The 17,658-nt window shown below is 63.9% G+C and overlaps 3 protein-coding genes across 3 annotated transcripts; all 3 read right to left on the bottom strand.

Moving 5' to 3' along the window:
• Positions 1-25: 25 nt before the first annotated feature.
• CHLRE_01g020050v5 (uncharacterized protein) lies at positions 26-5,582 on the bottom strand. Its single transcript, XM_043058456.1, has 15 exons — positions 5,060-5,582; positions 4,783-4,956; positions 4,423-4,597; positions 4,118-4,269; positions 3,765-3,996; positions 3,273-3,631; positions 2,649-3,145; positions 2,381-2,506; positions 2,099-2,245; positions 1,778-1,922; positions 1,416-1,598; positions 1,205-1,297; positions 943-1,073; positions 690-801; positions 26-485 (listed from the first exon to the last, which is right to left on the bottom strand). Exons 2-15 carry the CDS (start codon positions 4,915-4,917, stop codon positions 360-362), a joined length of 2,613 nt encoding a protein of 870 aa, XP_042928370.1. The 5' UTR covers positions 4,918-4,956; positions 5,060-5,582; the 3' UTR covers positions 26-359.
• Positions 5,583-6,072: 490 nt separating this feature from the next.
• On the bottom strand, positions 6,073-12,822 carry CHLRE_01g020000v5 (uncharacterized protein). Its single transcript, XM_043058455.1, has 3 exons — positions 10,404-12,822; positions 10,034-10,205; positions 6,073-9,856 (listed from the first exon to the last, which is right to left on the bottom strand). The coding sequence occupies exons 1-3, from the start codon at positions 12,306-12,308 to the stop codon at positions 8,121-8,123; spliced, it is 3,813 nt and encodes a 1,270-aa protein (XP_042928369.1). The 5' UTR covers positions 12,309-12,822; the 3' UTR covers positions 6,073-8,120.
• Positions 12,823-13,561: 739 nt separating this feature from the next.
• On the bottom strand, positions 13,562-17,363 carry CHLRE_01g019950v5 (uncharacterized protein). The gene is made up of 4 exons (XM_043058454.1): positions 16,632-17,363; positions 16,129-16,222; positions 15,200-15,936; positions 13,562-14,940 (listed from the first exon to the last, which is right to left on the bottom strand). Exons 1-4 carry the CDS (start codon positions 16,695-16,697, stop codon positions 14,557-14,559), a joined length of 1,281 nt encoding a protein of 426 aa, XP_042928368.1. The 5' UTR covers positions 16,698-17,363; the 3' UTR covers positions 13,562-14,556.
• Between the last annotated feature and the right edge of the window lie 295 nt (positions 17,364-17,658).

The raw sequence follows: 17,658 nt of genomic DNA, 5'->3' as shown, positions 1-17,658 counted from the left end.
ACGTGACATTTGGCAGGTGGCTTGCGTCGTCGAGAGGTTACACACATTCATTCACACCGCACATGTGAGGCCGCGGCACTACGAGGCATGCACACGTGCAGAACGATAGTTTCTTAGTATGCCACCGTGCGTGGTCCAGGAACACACCGGCACGGGTTCTGCAACAGGACTTGACCATTCTCCTCCGTACGACGCAGTGCAGCTTCGTATCCACAGAACAACGGACAAGCAATTTCTAGGCTTGCGCATTGCGGCGCACCTCACCCCCACTTGCAATGTACCTGTAGCCACACGGCATGCATCCACACGCCCCCCCCCGCTCACCCCGAACGGCGCCCGCCAGCACCAACAGTTCACCATCACGCGGCGCCACTGGCCCGCGCCACCATGCGCTGCATGACGCCCTCCAGCTCCGCAAAGCGCCGCTCCGCCTCCAGGAGTGCCGCCGTCTTGGCCTGCACCTCGGTAACCAGCGCCTGCAGGCTCTGCAAGTACGCAACAACGGCAGCAGCAGGAACGGGCACGCACGCTGTCAAGAGCATGCAACCCATCCCACAGCCGTCCCAAAGAGTGCACACAGCCCAGACGCTGCCGATGAAAATTGTAGCCACGGTGCGGGCCCTGACGTGCGGCCCGCCCGGTCACCTTTCACGTCCCCCGCCATCTTGCACACCCTCATGTAGACGTACCTTCTTGTACTCCACGTCAGCCGCGAGCAGGCTGTCGCGCAGCTGCGCCAGCGTGCGATCGCGGCTCCCAATGCCCTCCTCCAGCGCGCGCACCCGCTCCTCATATACCGCCCTGGCCACACGCACCAGGTAGATAGAGGGATGCGCAAAACGCGAAGTGATCTTCCAGTCAGCTTGGGGAATGCATGTACTGCCAACCGATCACATCCCACAGCTACTCGGCAAGGAAGATTCACAGCGCCAACCCACGCACTTGATGGATTCGGCACTGGCCCCGGCTTGCAGGGAAGCCACCAGGCGTTCTGCCCCCCGCAGCGAGGACTCCAGCTCCAGCACGCGCGCCTCCGCCGTGTCCCGAGAGCGGGTCACGCGCTCCAGAGTCACCTGTCACACAGGTGTTGGCGGCGGCACGCATGACAATGCTGCCTTACTGCCTGAACACGTGCACGCATTGACGGTACGGAACCTGCCGAGTGTGGGGTCCTACAAACCCCAGCCTCTTCTGCTGTGCACACCTGCAGGTCTTGTAGCTGGCGTGCCTCCTGGTTTCTCCTCGCCTCCATGGTCCGCGTGATCGACATCACCTCCGTATCCTTGTCGCTCTTGGCCTGCGTGCATCGCCGGCATTCAGAATGAGCGTGAGGAGATGCCAATGCACACCACGGTCAGAGGCAGGAGCAGGCCATAATCGATGCCCCTGCGTCAAGCGCCGCAGTGCCACCGTACCTGCTTTGCGCTCGCCTCCGCCGCCCGCGCCTGCAGCTCCGCCTCCTGCTTCTGGCGCTCGCAGTCGCGCCAGCGGTGCGTCAGCTCCGTCACTTGATTCTCTGCCTCGCGCAAACGCCGCTCGCTCACCGCCAGACGCGATTCACAGTCCAGGCTGCGCTTCTCCGCGTCCAGGGCCCGGGCCTGCAGCGTTACATTTGCTCACATTACTTTCGGCGTATGTCAAGTGTGCGCATGAATCGGTTATCACCGCGTCCCCACAGAGTACCGTATAGCGTTCAATCAGGCTAAAGCGCGACAACGGCTAGGCGGCACAGCCTACCGGCGGGTTGCTGCCAGCCTTTCACAACCCAGCCCCGTACCTCAGTGGCCTTCATGCGCATCTCAGCGTCCACCGCGCGAGAGTCCGCGTCCTTGGCGTGCCGGTCCACGTCCGTCAGCCGGCCCTCACTGTCCCGCAGCCGCCGCTCCAGGGTGGCGCTGTAGGACTCGGCCTGGTTGGCACGCCTGCGGTGTGCAGCGGCCGAGGTGGATGCGATGGCACGGCGGTGCTTAGTCCCCGGGTGCCACGCACGCACAGGCGCCCAAGCCTGCATCTGTTCCGGCAACACACAGGGTAAGCCCGCACCAACACGCCGCAGTGCATGCGCCAGCTGCCACATGCTCCCAGTCTTTTCCTTTACCTCTCGGCGTCCACAAGCTGCGTCTCCACGTCGCGCAGGCTGCGCTCCGCCCGGTCCGCCCGCTGCTCGGCGCGCTCCACCGCCCGCCGCGCCTCGCCCAGCTTGCGGTCGCCCTCCTCCAGCCGCGACTCCAGGCCACTGACCTGCCTGCAGTCATACCGGTAACCATCATGGCACCACACTGAGCTGCTCGTGCAGCTGACTACAGTTGCCCGTATATCCGCGCTCAAATTGGGAGTGGCCCTGGCAGGCATCTTGCGTGGGCGAAACTATGTCGCATACCTGGCCAGGTCGTCTGCCCGCTTCTGTGCATCCAACTGGCGAACACGTGCCTGCTCGGCTGCGCGCAGCGCCTCCGACAGCCGGGACTCGGCGTCGCGAGCATGTGCCTCGACGTCGCCGGGCCGCCTGCGGACAAGGTGGTAGCGTAGTGTGTGAGCATCTCGGCTACACGGCTTCACCCTCCCTGCCTAGCCTGTACCCGCGCATGTATTGGCTACAGATCTATAAAGGTGACGTGCAATACGCGGGCCACACAGCACAAGCTCACCTGGGTTCCGCCTCTGTCGCTTTGGCCGCAGCCGCAACCGCGTTAGCAGCAGCTGCGGTCGCGGTTACAGCGGCGGCCTGCTGCGCGTCTAGCGCCGCCACTTTGTCCATCGCCTCCCGCAACTGCGCTGCCGCCCGAGCCGCCGCCTCATCCGCTGCGCCCGCCCTCCGCACCGCCTCCATCGCCCTTTCCACAGCCTCCAGCCGCAACGCCTCTCGGTCTGCTAAGTCACGCCTTAGGGAGACCAGCAGGGCATCCTGCTCTGACAGCTGTTGCCGCAGCGACGCAACCTCCTCTGCCAGTGCTGCTGCCTCTTCGGCGGAAGCTTCCGCGGCCGCGGCGGCGGCCGCGGCGGCAGCGGAGGCCGCTGGCGGCACAGGTGGGGGCGCGGGCGGCGCGTCTTTGAGCATCCGGTTCAGTGCCGACAGCTCCTCATGCAGCTCTGTGATCTTGGCCTGGCGGTCCAACACGGTTGCCTCCGAGGTAGCGAGTTGGGTCTGCAACAAAGGAAGGAAATGGGTTTGCCAGAAAGGGTTGTAAGCCTTTGCCCACCAGTCCTGCATCCTGCTTCGGCTGCGCTAGCTCCAGCGAGCTTACGTGCATCAAACAGCTCAACCTGCCTACCTTGAGGAGCCTCACGGCCTCCTTGTACTTCTTTGCCTGCGCATCCCGCGTCTGGAGCTTGGCGGCCACGCCCGCGAGCTGCTGCTGCAGCGCCTCCAGCTGCAGCCGCATGGTGGACGTGGCGGCCTCGTGTTGGCGCTGCTGCGCCGCCATCTGATCCAGCAGAAGCTGCTGGTGCTGCTGGTACTGATGCACGGCTACTGGGTCCGAGTGAGGCGAGGCGCGAGCCCCTGCTGCAGCTGGCCCGGGGCCAGGCTGCTGTGCGCCAGGCGCCATGGGCGGTAGCTGAGGCGGGGCCAGTGGAGCCGCGCCGGCACCGACCCCAGGTGCCTGCCGCTGGCGCCGCAGCTCATCCAGCTCTGCACATCAGGGCAGCAGCAGTCAGTAGCCCACACAGGCCTGCATACCTGCAAGCTACTAGCCGCGCATGGTGATGGCGCACACCCGATGCACACACCGGACATTTCCATTGCGCTTTGCTAATGTACACACCTGCGTAGACCCGCTGCAGGTCCGAGTCATCGGCTGTGAGGCGCCGCGAAGACGGCAGGGCGCCCAGCGGTGTGCCACCGCTACCGCCGCCCGCGCTGCTCCGCCGCGAGGCTACGGCACGCGTGGTGGCGTGGACGCCGCGGTCCTCAGCCCACACGTCATCATCGCCCTCCTCATCGTCCAGCCCCGGGGACAGCCGCTGCCTGGACACCTCCCGCTGCAGCCGTACCACCTGTGGATGGAGGGATACACGTGGGGGGGGGCTTCGGCAGCCCTACATGTGCTGCAGCTGTTGCGCATCCAGTGGCCTCGTTTTTCACCCGCTTGAGCCGCACGGTCGCCAGGCGCCGCACCTGGTGCTTGGCTTGCGCCTGGCGCTCCTGCATGTCCCGCAGCTCCTGCTCCCGCCGCGCCAGCAGCTCCTTGAGCTTGATGACCTCGGCGGTCAGGCCCCGTGCCAGCTCCTCGTGCATGTCACCACGCTGCTGCGCCACACGCAGCTCCTCTGCGATATGTGGAGAATTGAAGGTTGTAAGAAACGAAGCAACACAACTTTCATCCTGCCCCGAGGCATGCACAGCGCCCCAAGGAAGCTCATTCCGGGGGCAAAAGCCGCAGCGCAGGCTAGTCAAGCGGTGCGCACCTCCCCTTAGCCCACCCTGGAAAGCCGACGTGAGCTGCACTCGCAGCTGCTCCAGCCGTGCGTCCTCGTGCCCCCGCGCCTGCAGCTGCATATGCACCGCGTCCAGCTGCCGCTTCTGATCCGCCACCGTGGCCTTTAACGAGCTGATCTTTGCGCGCGCGTCCCCCAGTACTTTTTCTAGCGCTTGAACCTGCGCGTAGGAAGCCACAGCGTGAGAGGAGGAACATGGAAGCGGAGTGAGGACAGCGGTTTGGGAGCGGGGTGCAGCTATCGTTCCCCGTTCCACAGCCGTATCTGGCGCGCGCTGCCACTGCCACCCCTCCCAACCGCTGTATTGCGTGCCACCATAGGCTTTTTGGCAGCGCATCACTTCACCTGTGCGGTTTTCTCCTGTAGCTCCTGGTCAACGTCCGCCGTGTGGCTCGTGGCGGCAAGCAGCTGCTCCACCGCCCGCTGGCGCGACGCCAGGGCCTCTTCGAGCTGCAGAATGGCCCGGTCCTTGGAGGACATGGCCGCCTCCCAATTATTCCTAGCTTCATGGGTCCGCGCCTGCAAGATGGGTTTGGGCCCTTTTAGTCCTTCGCCGTGTCGCTCGGACTAGTCAACGCGCGACCCAGCGGACGCGACCCTTGGCGTCAAGAAGCGAACCCACCACGAGATGTACATGCTGCTCTCGTAGTTCAATCAGTTCAAGGTCCTTTTCGTTCAGCGCCGCGCGCAGGTTAAGAAGCTCGGCGTCCATCCTCTTGCTCGGCTTGGCCCCGCGTTTGCCTCTGGCCTTAAACTTATATACACGGCTTCATGCTAAATCTTTGTATCAACCAAGAGGAAGATTGTCCAGCGTTCTGCAGAGCAGGCTACGCAAGCTGTCCTGCAAGCTGTCATTCGGTCCTGAAGAGTAGACATACAGCAATTACAGGTAACTGGGAGACGTGCAAGCTATGACAGGATGAGACACATCAAGGGCTCGCATGGATCCACAAAGTCTCGTCGGCAAAGCCACTACGCCACAGTCCGGTGTCGCTTCATAGTCTGTATTCCTATGTTATACTGTATTTCAGTAGACTGACAACTCCTGTCCTATGCAGCTTCCGTTGACCTGCTCGCTTAACCTGTGCCATGTGAGCCAGCGCTCTAAGCGGGATTTCCGTGTTTCTTATGCGTGGACTTAGGAGGGCCCCATATATTGACGAGATTATAGTCTGGGTGAGCTGCGAAACCATCTGCGGCTATCCACAACCGCGGTGCCACCAGCCACGCGTGGAACTGGGGCCACGGCAGGGGCCGCAGCGGCACGCGGCGCTGCTGATGGATGCTCTCTGCAACGGTAGGCTGTGTGGTGGGTGGGTCACAAGAGGACTGCCCTGCTGCTGGGCGCATGTGCTTCCCATTGTCGTTGCGGTGGATCACCCGCCCCATGCAGCCCATGCGGACGTGCCGGCCGATTTGCTGCACTGGCTGCGCTGCTGCGGCTTGGTCACGCGCAACAGTACCCGCAGGAGGAGGTGGGGAGGCGCGGATGCTGGGAGGGCGCAGGGCTCGCGGCTAATCGCATATTTAACAGCCTCAGTGCAGCAACTGGTTAGTAAACTGGTTAGTAATGGTTCATTCCCACCCAGCACGCACAGCGAGCCCCACGGACAATGCTCACGTTGCACACGATTGCATGTGCGCATGTTACAATCGCCAACTCTCGTGCGTCAACCCCCACCGAAAAGACATAACCCCCATCACTGCACGGTGCCCAACACGTTGTTCTTGCCTGGGCGAAGTGTGCGGCCACGCCTCACGTCCTACCGGATAAGTCGTATCCCTACGCCACGTGTTGCGTCGGGGCCACGCCTCGCAGCAGGCCTGTCCACACCTGGTATACACCCTTCCGCACACCCCGTGCAACTGATGTCCACAAATTAGTGCTGGCGCACCCCGCCCGTGGCCCACATCAACGGGTGACCCAATGCAACGTACCAAACCACTTCATAGACTCGTCTCCTGGGCCAACCTGCGTCACCTGCCCAAGCAAATGCAACCCACACTTGCTTGCTTATTAGCTGTGCGGCACCAACAAGCGGCCTAGCAAAAGGTGTCGGTGTGTACCGTAAATACCTAGCAAAACAATTGAATCTCTTGCCTTATTGCACTGGCCCAGTCGACCAAAGTTTTGTGCGTTTCACCTTGTGCCTCTTGGGCACTTTGTCATCCGTTGCAGTGGTGAAACAGCCCATGCGTGCGCGCCGACTTCCTCCTCTAATCATCATACACCGCAGACTCTCCACGACTCGGCATTTCAACCAGGACATTCACGCTACTCCCCAAGCGTGATCCGTTGCCGGTCATTACTGCCGACGGCCTCAACACCCCATTTCTATGTTCATGAGCCTCCGTGCGTCTGTTTGACAACGCTGTATCAGGCCTTGCCGTGGAGCGCACCTTCCGTGCGGCATCCATTTGAGACACGCTCTCAAAAGACCCATACCACCTGCTGCCCGCTCGCTCCGTGCGCATGGGTGCCGTACCTGTTTCCTCGTCCTGCGCCCGTTTCGTACATACGTCACACCGTCCGCTGCACGCACGCTGCACCATCGCCACATTGCCAAAACCTCCACATGTTTGCCATATGCCGGCTGGCGGTTGTCCCTTACTTCCATTTACGTTGCCATTTTGTGGGTGTCAGCTGGCGGCAAATCCTTGCCATCAGCCAAGCACTGTACCATCTCCGCATACCCCTGTCATCTCCATACCTCCGCGCCACCCTCAAAATGGACAGGCGGCGCCTTATTTTTACATGTCCGCGTCCTAACCATCCTTTCCTGGTCTCGGGTTTATCGGGTTCCTCAGCCCCCCCCCCTCGTCCAGGCGCCGCGCCCCAGCCGCACCACTCCGTATCCCCGCGTCGCCTCCGTACCTCCGCGCCACCCTCTAAATGGACAGGGCGCGACTGCAACTACGCCTCCCAGCGCGCCCGTCCCATCTCCTCGCAGGTTGATATTATTATAATCCAAGGCAAACAGATATCATGCATCATAAATCATAAGAACAAGCCCCGACATAACCCAAACAGCGCATCTAAACCGTGGCATTTTGTATGCCTCATGTCCAGGTCATGGCGGGCCGACTCTTCGTGTGTGCCTGCCTATCGTGGGTTCAAGCAGCGGTGCTACGGGGTGAATGTTCCGTCGGTACCTGCAGGTATGCGTGCGTACAGCTGTATGCGTGCCTATGTGGTCATACGCACTAATGCCGGTCTCCCCCATGTATACCTCATCATTCGTGCGTGTGAGCAGCATGCATGTGAAACGCTGCCAAAGCTTGAGCATTTCACAATCACATGCATGAGACACGGCAGCAGCAACACAACAGGATGACCAAGCAAGTGACCGTCGCACCCCTCTATGACAAACTCCTCTCACTCCTCTCTACTACAAACTCTCGAATACTGCATTAGAATTAAGGCTCGGTAACTAAATCCACACTCCCACGTGCCCATCTTCATGCAGATTAAATGGTGCGACGCGCCCAAAGGGCGCAACCAGTGAGTGGATGCTGCAGTGGCCGGCCAGACCCTTTCCTGATCTGCCCAAATCCGCATGTCTAACCGAAACGACGCAGCCCATCTAACCGGGACCGCCGCCTTCGTAAGCCAACAGGCGACTCTGCTGGCGTAGAAACAAATGGAATTGGTTTTAGTAAATTTCAATGTGTCAATCCTAAGATTAAGCCAACAGTGCCTGGCGCAGGGCCTCCGCCACGAAGGCGGCAGTGGCCGGCGCCCGGGCTACGGCTGCAGGGGCCGCCGCTGCCGAAGCGCCGCCTGTCGCCGCCACCGCAGCGTTCGCAGAGATGGCGGCCTGAGGCGGAGTCTCAGCACCGCGCTCGGGCGCCGGGGCGTCTGCCGCTGCTGACGCCTGCAGCAGCGCTAGGTAGGCGTGGAGGTGCTGGGCCACGGCCCACACCGGGTCATCCGCAGCAGCGTCAATACCGACAGCAGCTGTGCCTGCTGCAGCGGCTACGGCGCCGGACGCGGCCCTCTCCATGATGTAGGCGAGATCGGAGATGAGTGGCGCGTAGTGGTCCCGCCACGCACCGCCGCCGCCAGTGCTGGTGTTGGCCGCGCCGCCACCGTCTCCGTATTCCATGCGCATCACCTGACTCAGCTCCGCCAGCTCAGCCGCCACGTCATCCGGTACGGCGAGCAGTGTGGCGATGTCGTACAGCAGGGGCGTGCTTGCGGTGGCGGCGCCGGCGGCGGGCGCGAACACGAGCTGCATGACGGTGGGCTGCGGCTGCGGCGGCACCGGCAGCAGCAGCACCTGCGGCCCCTCGCCCAGCACGCAGGTGAAGTCCGCGAGCAGCGTGCCGTGCTGCACCAGCAGCAGCCGCAGCGTCTGGGGCGCCGCAGACGTCAGGCCCAGCTCCAGCTCCAGAGGCGGCGAGGAGGCGGGCGCGATGGGCACACAGAACGGCCCACACAGCAGGGCGCCGCAGGTGCTGGCAGTACAGCTACTGCCACCGCCGGTGGGGACCAGGAGCTCAGGCTGTAGCGCCTCCCGCCGCCGCCACAGCTGCATGCCCCACGGACCGATGGCATCACAGTCCGGCAGGAGTTGCTGAAGCTGCCGCCGCCAGCCGCCCCGGCTGCCGCCACCGCCGCCACCACTGCCGCCACCACTACTGCCGCGCGGCCGCACCTCCAGCCCCATTCCTGCCTCCTTCCGCTCCCCTGCATCTGGGTCCGCCTCGTCCAGCACGCCGTCCTCAAACTCGGCAGCCGGCGACGACAGCAACAGAAAGCTGTCCGCCCTGGTCAGTCCCGGCGGCGGCGCGGGCGATGGAGGCCGCGGCAGCGGCAATGACTTGGTTGCGGCGGCGGCGGCACCGCCGCCGCCGCTGCCTGGTTTCCACCCGGCTACCTCCCTTGCCCAGGCGATCAGCTGCACGCAGCCGTGCACCACCACATAGCCGCCCGTGGGCTGCGGGCTACGACCGCCGCTGCCCCCGCCGCCGCTATGGCGCTGCGGCGGACCGCCAGTGCCGCTGGCGATTAGAGCCGCTGGCCGTGCGCCAGGTGAAACCGAATTACCGATTAGAGCAGCTGGCGGCGGCGTGTAGGCGGCGGGCGGGGCCGCCGCGGCACCAGAGCGGGTGTCAATAAAAGAACGGGCGGGGCGCTCCTCGACGTCTGCGGCGGGGGCTGCCGCTGCAGCAACTGCAATGGCAGTCGCTGTGGCGGCGGCGGCGGTGGCGGCGGCGATGGCTGCGTCGATGGCCAGGCTGCTCATATCGGGATTGGAGATGGAGTGGGCTGCTGGAAGCTGCTGCTGCCGCGGCGACGCCGGCCATGCGGTCTCGTCTGAGGCTTGTCGCTCCCGCGGCGGCGACTGGTCGGCCGCCGGCACAGCCTCAGCCTCCGTTACAGCAGATGCGGCGGCGGTGATGCTGGTGGAGGCAGCTGCAGTCGCAGCAGGAGTGGTGGCGGGGTCCAGCGCTAGCTCTACGCTTTGCTGACGGTGCTGCTGGTAAGCCTGGAACGGCGTGTGGGTACTGCTGCTGCTGGGGCGGGGCGACCGGGGCAGGCGGGCCGGCAGCACACGGGGCGGCGGCTGACTATCGACTTGTGCGCTGTCACCTTGATTTCTGCCGCTGGCGTTGCCAATGCTGTTTTCGTCGCAGGTGTTGCTGCTGTTGGCGTGAATGTCGGCGCCGGCTAGTGAGGTGCTGGCGGTGCGCAGCAGCATTGGTGCCATGGCGGCGGCGAGGCGACGGGCGTACGACTCGTGACTACCGGTGGGGTTGTGGACCTGTATGCACCCACCGGGTGGATGGGCACGCAAGACAAAGAAAGCAATTCAGGTGAGTGTGCGTTGATGGCAAGCCTCGCGGGTGCGTATGTGTGACAATGCAAGCGGCCGTTTAGCCTCCCAAGAGCCGAACGCATGTCCGGGTGTAGCCTTGCATCCAGGCTTTTTTCAACGTTCAACACTCGACCCGGCACGCACCTTAACGCTGAATGTGTTCATGCAGGTGAGCCCCACGTACGGCGCCGGCGGCGGGCGCCTGACGCCCGTGCGTGCGGCGGCGGCCCCTCCATCGGCCACGGTAGCGGCGGCGGCGACAGAGCGCGGTGCCGCCGCTGCCATGCTGGATACGGCAGCGGTGGCGGAGGGAGCAGGGCCGTTGTTGTCGGGCGTTCCAGTAGGAGCAGCGGCGGTGATGGGCCTGCCAACGAGCGTGGCTCGCAGCACGGGCCGCCCGCCAGGGCCGCGCGACAGGCCACCGCCGCCGCCCCTCCACGGGATGCTGGCGGCGGCGCTGATGCCGCTGCCGCAGTCACTGCCAGTGCTGGCGCTGCCCTGCAGGCCGCCGCTGCTGGCCAGGCTGCCGCTGCTGCGCTGCATGCCCAGCACCACGGCCGCGGCGGCGCTGCGCGCGGCGGCAGCTTGACCCAGCGATGCCGGCGGGCCGGGGGGTGGCAGCGGCGGGGCATTTGTAAACGGCGACGGCACGGCAGGCAGGCGCAAAGGCAGCATAGGAGGAAGCGGGACCGAAGGCGGGGCTGGAGGCGGGGCTGGAGGCGGGGGTGGAGGTGCAGCGCCGACAATGCCGCTCGGTGCGCTGCTGCCGGCGGCCTCCATCGCTGCGGCGCGGTGGTGTTGAGGCAGCTCCAAGGCACTGCCTGTCTTAAGCACTGGCCTCAGCGGCGGCTCCTCAGCGGCGGCACGCATGTGCACTGCCGCTGCAGTAGGTGCCGCTGCAGTATCTGCCGCTGCCGCATGCACTGGCTCAATCCCACCCATGCCGTACCGCAATGAGGCTGCGGGGGCACGCCGGCAGCCGCTGCCGCCACCAGCCCCTAGCACCGAGTCCAGGCTGCGGCGCAGCGCGCTGCCCACGCCGCTTGCCGCCGCCGAGGCCGCAGCCGACACGGCTGCTTTGGCTGTAGCGCCGCCGGTCTGGGCGATGTGGCAGTCCTGCAGCCCACCGGAACCCAGGCTCCAGCACCGCGCCCTGACCAGCCCGATGACACGCCTGCCCCTCGCGCCGCCGCTCTCGGTGGGGCCAGCGGTGGGGTGCAGCTGTGCTACGCTGCCGGCGGCGGCGCTGCGCTGGCACCCACCAACACCTCCTGCAAAGGCGATGGCGCCCGCAGTAGTGCTGCTGCCGTACAAGGAGCTCGTGATGGCCATGGTGAGCGCAGCGTGCTGCTGCTGGTGGTGCTGGCGGCAGGCGGCGCCGCCGCCGGCATCTTGGGCTGCCGCGTCTGCCGTGGTGCCATCGTCTGATAGGCGCTGAGGAGGAACGGTGGCGGCGGCGGCCAGTGCAGGGATGGCGCCGGCGGGGTTGCGGCGCGAGACGTACCAGGGCCGCGGGCTGGCGTCAGCTGGTGCGGCTGTGAGTTGTTCGGCGGTGGCGTTTCCAGCATCCGCCGCGGAGGCGCGAGAGGGCTGCCGCCGCTGCGGCCACAGGCGCGCCCACACACCCCTGACCGGCAGCGGTAGCAGCAGCAGCGTCAGTAGCAGCGGCATGAGGGCGCGCAGCGCAATCCACAGCGTGCGCTGCTCCCACACTGCCGCAGGGCCGGCGGCCTGCTGCTGATGGCTGCTGCCTGAAGTCACCTGGGGTCCCGGCCCACCGGCGCCGCTGCCAGTGTTGGCGGCGGCGCCGAAGCCGAAGGAGCTGCCGGCGAGCACCTGGAGGCAGTCACGCACGCACAGCATGCCAGCCGCGACCGCGACCATAACGGCCGCCGCTCCGGTAGCCACATCCCACAGCAGCAGCGCCAGCGGCACGTGACCGGCACCGCCGGTGTCGGCTGCAGCCGGCGCGGCGACCGCGGCCGCAGGGTTGCTGCTGGTGGTGCCGCTGGCCAGGCGGCTGCTATCGCCGCCGCCGCCGCCGCTCATTCACGCTGCAGCACGTTGTGGCGGCGCAGCGGAGCTGTGTTGGCGTGTCGCGCGGAGCGCTGCTGCGCCTCCGCGGCGGGCGGGCGAGGCGGCGCGAGTGGCGCAGGGTGGGCCCTACTGTGGGTTGAGGGTGGCAAGGGAGTGTGCGGGGCAGCAGGTGCGGCTTAGGCAAGTGCGCTGTAGCCTGGGAGCTGAAAGCGGCCCCAGCTGGCCTGTGTTGAATAGCGCGTAAGCGGCGTCAGGGAAGGAAAGCGCTGACCCGGTGGGGTCCATTACTCCCCGTCGTTAGGCTTGGGTGCTCGTCGCACAGAATTGCACCCTTCAACACCCTGAAGGGTAAAGGTGCGTGCGGGCAGGGGCCGCGGCCGCGGGCGCCCTACAGATGGTTTTTTGTGGTGGTCAGGCTCGCAGGTCAGACACAGTGTGAACTTACCGTGGCTGGGCGACCAAAAGGTCGAGCGCTGCGCCCTGGCCTGCGCCTTGGTGGCTGGACTGTAATGAATGCGAGTGTTGTGATTGGCCAGGTGAGCAATGAGCCCAGCGGCGGCAACTGCGAGAGGGAACAGGCCAGCAGCGAGGTCTGGGTCGGCAGCGCGCGGGGTATTGCTGCGGCGCACACTGCGAAGCTGCTGTCAGGAAACAAAGCTGGCCCCAAGGCGACCGCGATTGAGCCACGCGCCGCAGCAGGGCCACTGCGCGGAAAACGCGGGCTAGAAATATCGTTCCGAGAACCCCGCACCTTCCCAGTAGCCGCCGCTTACCTCGATCGGGCAGTACAACGCAACCCGATTACGATATCGTGGCCTGCGTTCCGGCGAGCGCTGTCCTTCGTCGCGCGCAGCCAGCAGGTGTCGGTGGGTCGGCGAAGGGCTTCACGACGCTGCTGCAGCCTGCTGCAGCCGCGCCTGCTGCAGCCGAGGTGATGGCACGACGTGCTTCTGGGCTAGCCAATCAAGCTGCCAGCCTGAGGGTGTGCAACGCGGGAAACCCGCCGCGGACACGGGAGATACTTCGCTTTGCTTCGGCTGCGCGCAGCTACGGCTGGCTAATGTGGCCTCGATAATGGTTGGACTAAGCGATAGCGCGGACTCCTTAGTGGGCTGCGAAGTTAAACGCGCGTCGGGTAAACCTGCAGGCGGGGCGAACGGGAAAACGGAGGCAGATATTTCCATGTGCTGACTCAGAGCCCTGACGCGCAGAACTGCTCAACTCCGTCCTGTGCAGATGGCCGGAGCGATAAGCTGGAGCGGCTTTGTATTGTTTAAAATTGGGTATGCAGCGTGGTGCTCTTGGGCCGCGACTGCCCCGGCAGCACCACACGGACACCCGCACCTTGACCCACATGCACTCAGGCTCGGGCGCACACAGCGCCGTCGTCTTTCCGCGTTGCAAGTCCGCTTGGCACAGTACTACCGTCCTCAACTTGTCCTTGGCTGCACTCTTATTCACGCCCCTTCACTGCTGCTCAAACAGGCTCAGTCTAAATCTAAACTGCCCAACAATCATGGAGTTCGTCCGTACCGAACTGCCGGCGCACTCACACCGCCGCGTTTCGAGCCTTTTCGAGTTCCTCATACTTACATTTCGATTCGCAACGGCACTAAATGGTGCGCACACGCACAAACCAACACAACATACAGGGGTGCACCGGGAATCGTATGGTGCTCACCAGCTCCATTGACACACATTCTGCCCCAACCGCAGGTCTCTTTGAACTCCCACCATGATAGCAGGCATGGGTGCAGTATGCCATCACGTGCATGACAAGCAAGATTTACCCCCGCCCACACAATTGTGGCTATTTGCCGCTCCAGCTAAGCATCAGCAATTCAGCGCCAACACGCCGCACACGGCAACGGTACGCAATCCTATCTAGGGCCATGATGTTGCCCTGCTGACACTGCTGGAAGAAGGTGAAGGTGAGAGGCTAGACTCGTGCATAGCGCTAGTCTCAATGTCTCATAGCGGTAGCTACGCAACCGACAGCCCTCTCCACTTCAATTTATTGGGCAGCAGGCAACATGAGCAGACATCCACCGACCACCATCACAGACAGCACGTACGTGATGTGCGGCAGACTGCCGGCGGTCTGCCGGCACCACTGTCATTACTGTGCACCACAAGGCCGAACGTACCGTACGCGCTCAGGCTATTCCTCTCGCCTGCGTTTCTGGCCGGCAGCGCTGGTGCTGCTGCCGCCACCGCCGCCGGTGCTGCTGCCGCTGTCCCCAGCCGCGTCGTCGCCCCGTCAGCGGGCGCCCGACAGGATGGGCCGCAGCGCGGTCTTCTGCGCCTCCGTCAGACTGGTGGGGAACACCACCTCGAACTTCACACGCATGTCGCCGCGCTGCCCGGCCTTGGGCCCCTTGTTGATGGGCATGCCCTGTCCCGCCACGGTGCGCTCCGCGCCCGGCGGGATCACGCTGGTGAGGGTCATGGGGACCCTGCTGCCGTCGATCGCGGGCACCTGGATTGTCCCGCCGCACAGCGCAGTGGCTAGCGGCAGCTTGACCACGGTCTCCAGGTCATCGCCGGCTCGCTTGAAGACGGCGTTGGGTGCCTCCTTGATGACAAACACTAGGTCATCGGCGGGGCGGCCCGGCCGCTCGTCACCCTTGCCGCTGAAGGTGACCTGTTGAGGGGTGGTGGTCGAGGACGATAGCGGGGTCCAGGAGAACGTCAGGCAAGCGTTATGGGTAGGAAGAGTGAGAGGAGAGAGAGAGCTGATTGCTTGAATCACAGCTGCTGCCTACCCGTATGCGCCACATGACGCCACGCCGGGGGGACCGCTCCACCGGTTGGGCCCGTGCGCCATTCCCACCTTCTTCCCCGCCCATTCCCACGCCCCATCCCGCCCCACACCCCTTTCCCCACGCCCCGCCCAGCCGCACCTTGGTCCCCGCCTTCCAGCCCGGCCGCACGTCTATGGTCACTTCCTCCTGCACCGGCACCATCTGGTTGCTGGCGGCGTCGTGGATGTGGCGCGTGATGCGCAGCTTCTTGGTGCAGCCCCGGTACAGGTCCTCCAGGCTGACCTTGAGAGGCACCTCGCACTGGGCGGGCTGCGTCGGCGCTGACGGCCGCCGCGCGCGTGTGCCGCTGAAGGAGCGGCCGCCCATGCCCGGGAAGCCGCCCATGCCGCCCATGCCGCCCATGCCGTCTTGGTCCTCCATGTGGACGTCGTCCATGCCTCCGCCGCCCATGCCTCCGCCTCCAAACATGCCGCCAAACATGCCGCCCAGGCCGCCCGGCATGCCGCCCATGCCACCACCCATGCCGCCGCCCATGCCTCCATCCATGCCGCCGACGGCTCCAGGCATGCCGCCGGAGCGGAAGACGCGAACGCGCGGGCCACCCGCCGGCCCTCCACCCATGTCGCCTCCCATGCCACCCATGCCACCCATGCCACCCATGCCACCCATGCCACCCATGCCACCCATGCCACCTCCGAAGAAAGCTCGGAACAGCCGCTCTGCTGCGGCGTCGTCAAACTGGTAGCTGCCGCCGCTGCGGCCGGGGAAGCCGCCGGCACCTGCGCCGCCGCCGCCGGGGGGAGGCGGCCCACCCTTGAGTCCCTCCTCTCCAAACTGGTCGTAGATTTGGCGCTTCTCCGGGTCAGAGAGCACATCTGAGGAGTGAGTAGGGGCGGGTCCGTACGGGGCGGGTCCATTAGAGGCACTTGAGGCATGCGGTTGGGGTTTCAATTACTAAATGGCAGGTAAGTAGGGGACCATGCGTACGGTACACGCGGCGCGGCGGGCAGTGTTGCCCTCGACTTGCCGGCTCAGAACAAGCGCCGAAAGGGCAGGGCCGGACCTACCATATGCTTCGCTGATCTCTTTGAACTTCTCTGTAGCCGCGGCACTTCCCTTATTTTTGTCAGGGTGCCATTTCTGGGCCAGTTTGTAGTAGGCCTGGGCGCGGCAAAGGGGGACGAAAGGGGTTCAGAAGATGCTGAGGGAGTAAGGGGGCCCTAGGGGGCCAACACGGGCCAACAAAGTGAAGTGGCGGCGTAGTCGCAGGGTAGGAGTAACAGCTGTGGGCCTGTGGCTGTGACACGGCGTTCGTAGGTGCTATTTATGTTCATCATGGCTTACGGCATCGGCTCCGCTCCAGGCAGAGCAAGCAAGAGCGAGAAAGCAAGGGGCCCCCGGGTGTACGGTCGACGCTTACTGGACCGCCACTTTCGCGCAAGCATGACCCATAAAACCTTATGGTATCGATATGTTGCACCCAAATGCCACATGAAAGGGCTTGTGAGCCCCTCGCTCGCGAAGCAAGGTGACGCAATCAGTCCTCCGGGCAAAATCCGTGTTCGCTTACCTTCTTGAGCGCGCTCTCATCCGCATCCTTGGCGACACCGAGAACCTTGTAGTAGTCCTTGCCCATCTTAATCGCAGGGTCCGCGAGCCTCCTTTAGTCGGTTAGCACGGTCTCTAGAGTTGCACTAGGGTTTGATCCTATGCTAAAGCAAAGTTAAATGGGTGCGTTGGATGGGAAAGCGCGCTCCTTGCAAGGCAATACACAACTTTCGGTTATTTGCTACCGTAAGAGCGCCAAGTGGCTCTGTAAGAGCTTGCCTATGTTTGAGATATGTGTTGAGATCATGCAAAACCTCCCAGAACTAGGGGAAGGGTGTGTGTTGGACACTGGGGAGCGCCGAAATGGATCTACCGCACTTTCCAGATCCATCTGGAGTTTTCGTCGAGTGCTTCCGCAAGACCGCCACTGACTTGCATGAAACCAAGTGTTGCATCATTACTTGTAAGATATGGTGCAAAAGATTGCGGATAGGAACAGAGAAGCACATGGCTGCATCCGCTTATTTCCGCCGCTTCGGACTCGGAGTTGGGTTTGAGGAGCGAGTTCTGGCACTGCAGGAACTAGGTGGCCAACTCTACAAATGTTCATATGAAGCTTGCAAAGGGCACACGGGACAGAGCTCTTAGCCGCTTATGGATACTTTACACATCCCCCCTACACTCCCCTACCCATTCCTTCCCACGTTTGGCAGTCTTCTGATCTCTACGTAATGGTGCCAATACTGGCCATTCTTAGCCATTAGCGGAGGGGAAGAACGCGGCATTTTGCAATCACCAGTCTCGGATGCCTGGGGCACGAGGGGGCAACTGGGGGCACGTGCATGGGGTCTTTGCTGGGTTGAACACGTTACAGGGGTAGAGGTATTCGGCTTTGAGTCATCATGCAGCACGGCCATCCTGACCTCACTCGGACAGGTTGGCTCGTGAGGGCACCCGCAGGTTGGCATGGTGCAGGGGAAGGCGCACCGGAAATCCCGGGCGCACGTTGTTCATGATAGGCTTTCACGTCCAATAACCACCTCTATATC

The sequence above is a fragment of the Chlamydomonas reinhardtii genome, chromosome 1 (genome assembly GCF_000002595.2).
Source record: "Chlamydomonas reinhardtii strain CC-503 cw92 mt+ chromosome 1, whole genome shotgun sequence".
NCBI lineage: Eukaryota > Viridiplantae > Chlorophyta > Chlorophyceae > Chlamydomonadales > Chlamydomonadaceae > Chlamydomonas > Chlamydomonas reinhardtii.
This window is presented reverse-complemented; position numbering and strand designations above follow the sequence as displayed.

Bases quoted from the DNA above. Each gene is read 5' to 3' on its own strand.
- CHLRE_01g020000v5 (XM_043058455.1), bottom strand. From the start codon at position 12,308: ATGAGCGGCGGCGGCGGCGGCGATAGCAGCCGCCTGGCCAGCGGCACC. The intron at 10,206-10,403 runs GTGCGTGCCGGG...GGGTGCATACAG, and splicing joins TGAACACATTCAGCGTTAAG to GTCCACAACCCCACCGGTAG. The intron at 9,857-10,033 runs GTGACAGCGCAC...CTGCGACTGCAG, and splicing joins CGCCAGCGGCAGAAATCAAG to CTGCCTCCACCAGCATCACC.
- CHLRE_01g019950v5 (XM_043058454.1), bottom strand. From the start codon at position 16,697: ATGGGCAAGGACTACTACAAGGTTCTCGGTGTCGCCAAGGATGCGGAT. The intron at 15,937-16,128 runs GTAGGTCCGGCC...CTCACTCCTCAG, and splicing joins AGAGATCAGCGAAGCATATG to ATGTGCTCTCTGACCCGGAG. The intron at 14,941-15,199 runs GTGCGGCTGGGC...ACCCCTCAACAG, and splicing joins GCTGGAAGGCGGGGACCAAG to GTCACCTTCAGCGGCAAGGG.
- CHLRE_01g020050v5 (XM_043058456.1), bottom strand. From the start codon at position 4,917: ATGTCCTCCAAGGACCGGGCCATTCTGCAGCTCGAAGAGGCCCTGGCG. The intron at 1,298-1,415 runs GTACGGTGGCAC...CGATGCACGCAG, and splicing joins CGGAGGCGAGCGCAAAGCAG to GCCAAGAGCGACAAGGATAC. The intron at 486-689 runs GTACGTCTACAT...GCGTACTTGCAG, and splicing joins CTGACGTGGAGTACAAGAAG to AGCCTGCAGGCGCTGGTTAC.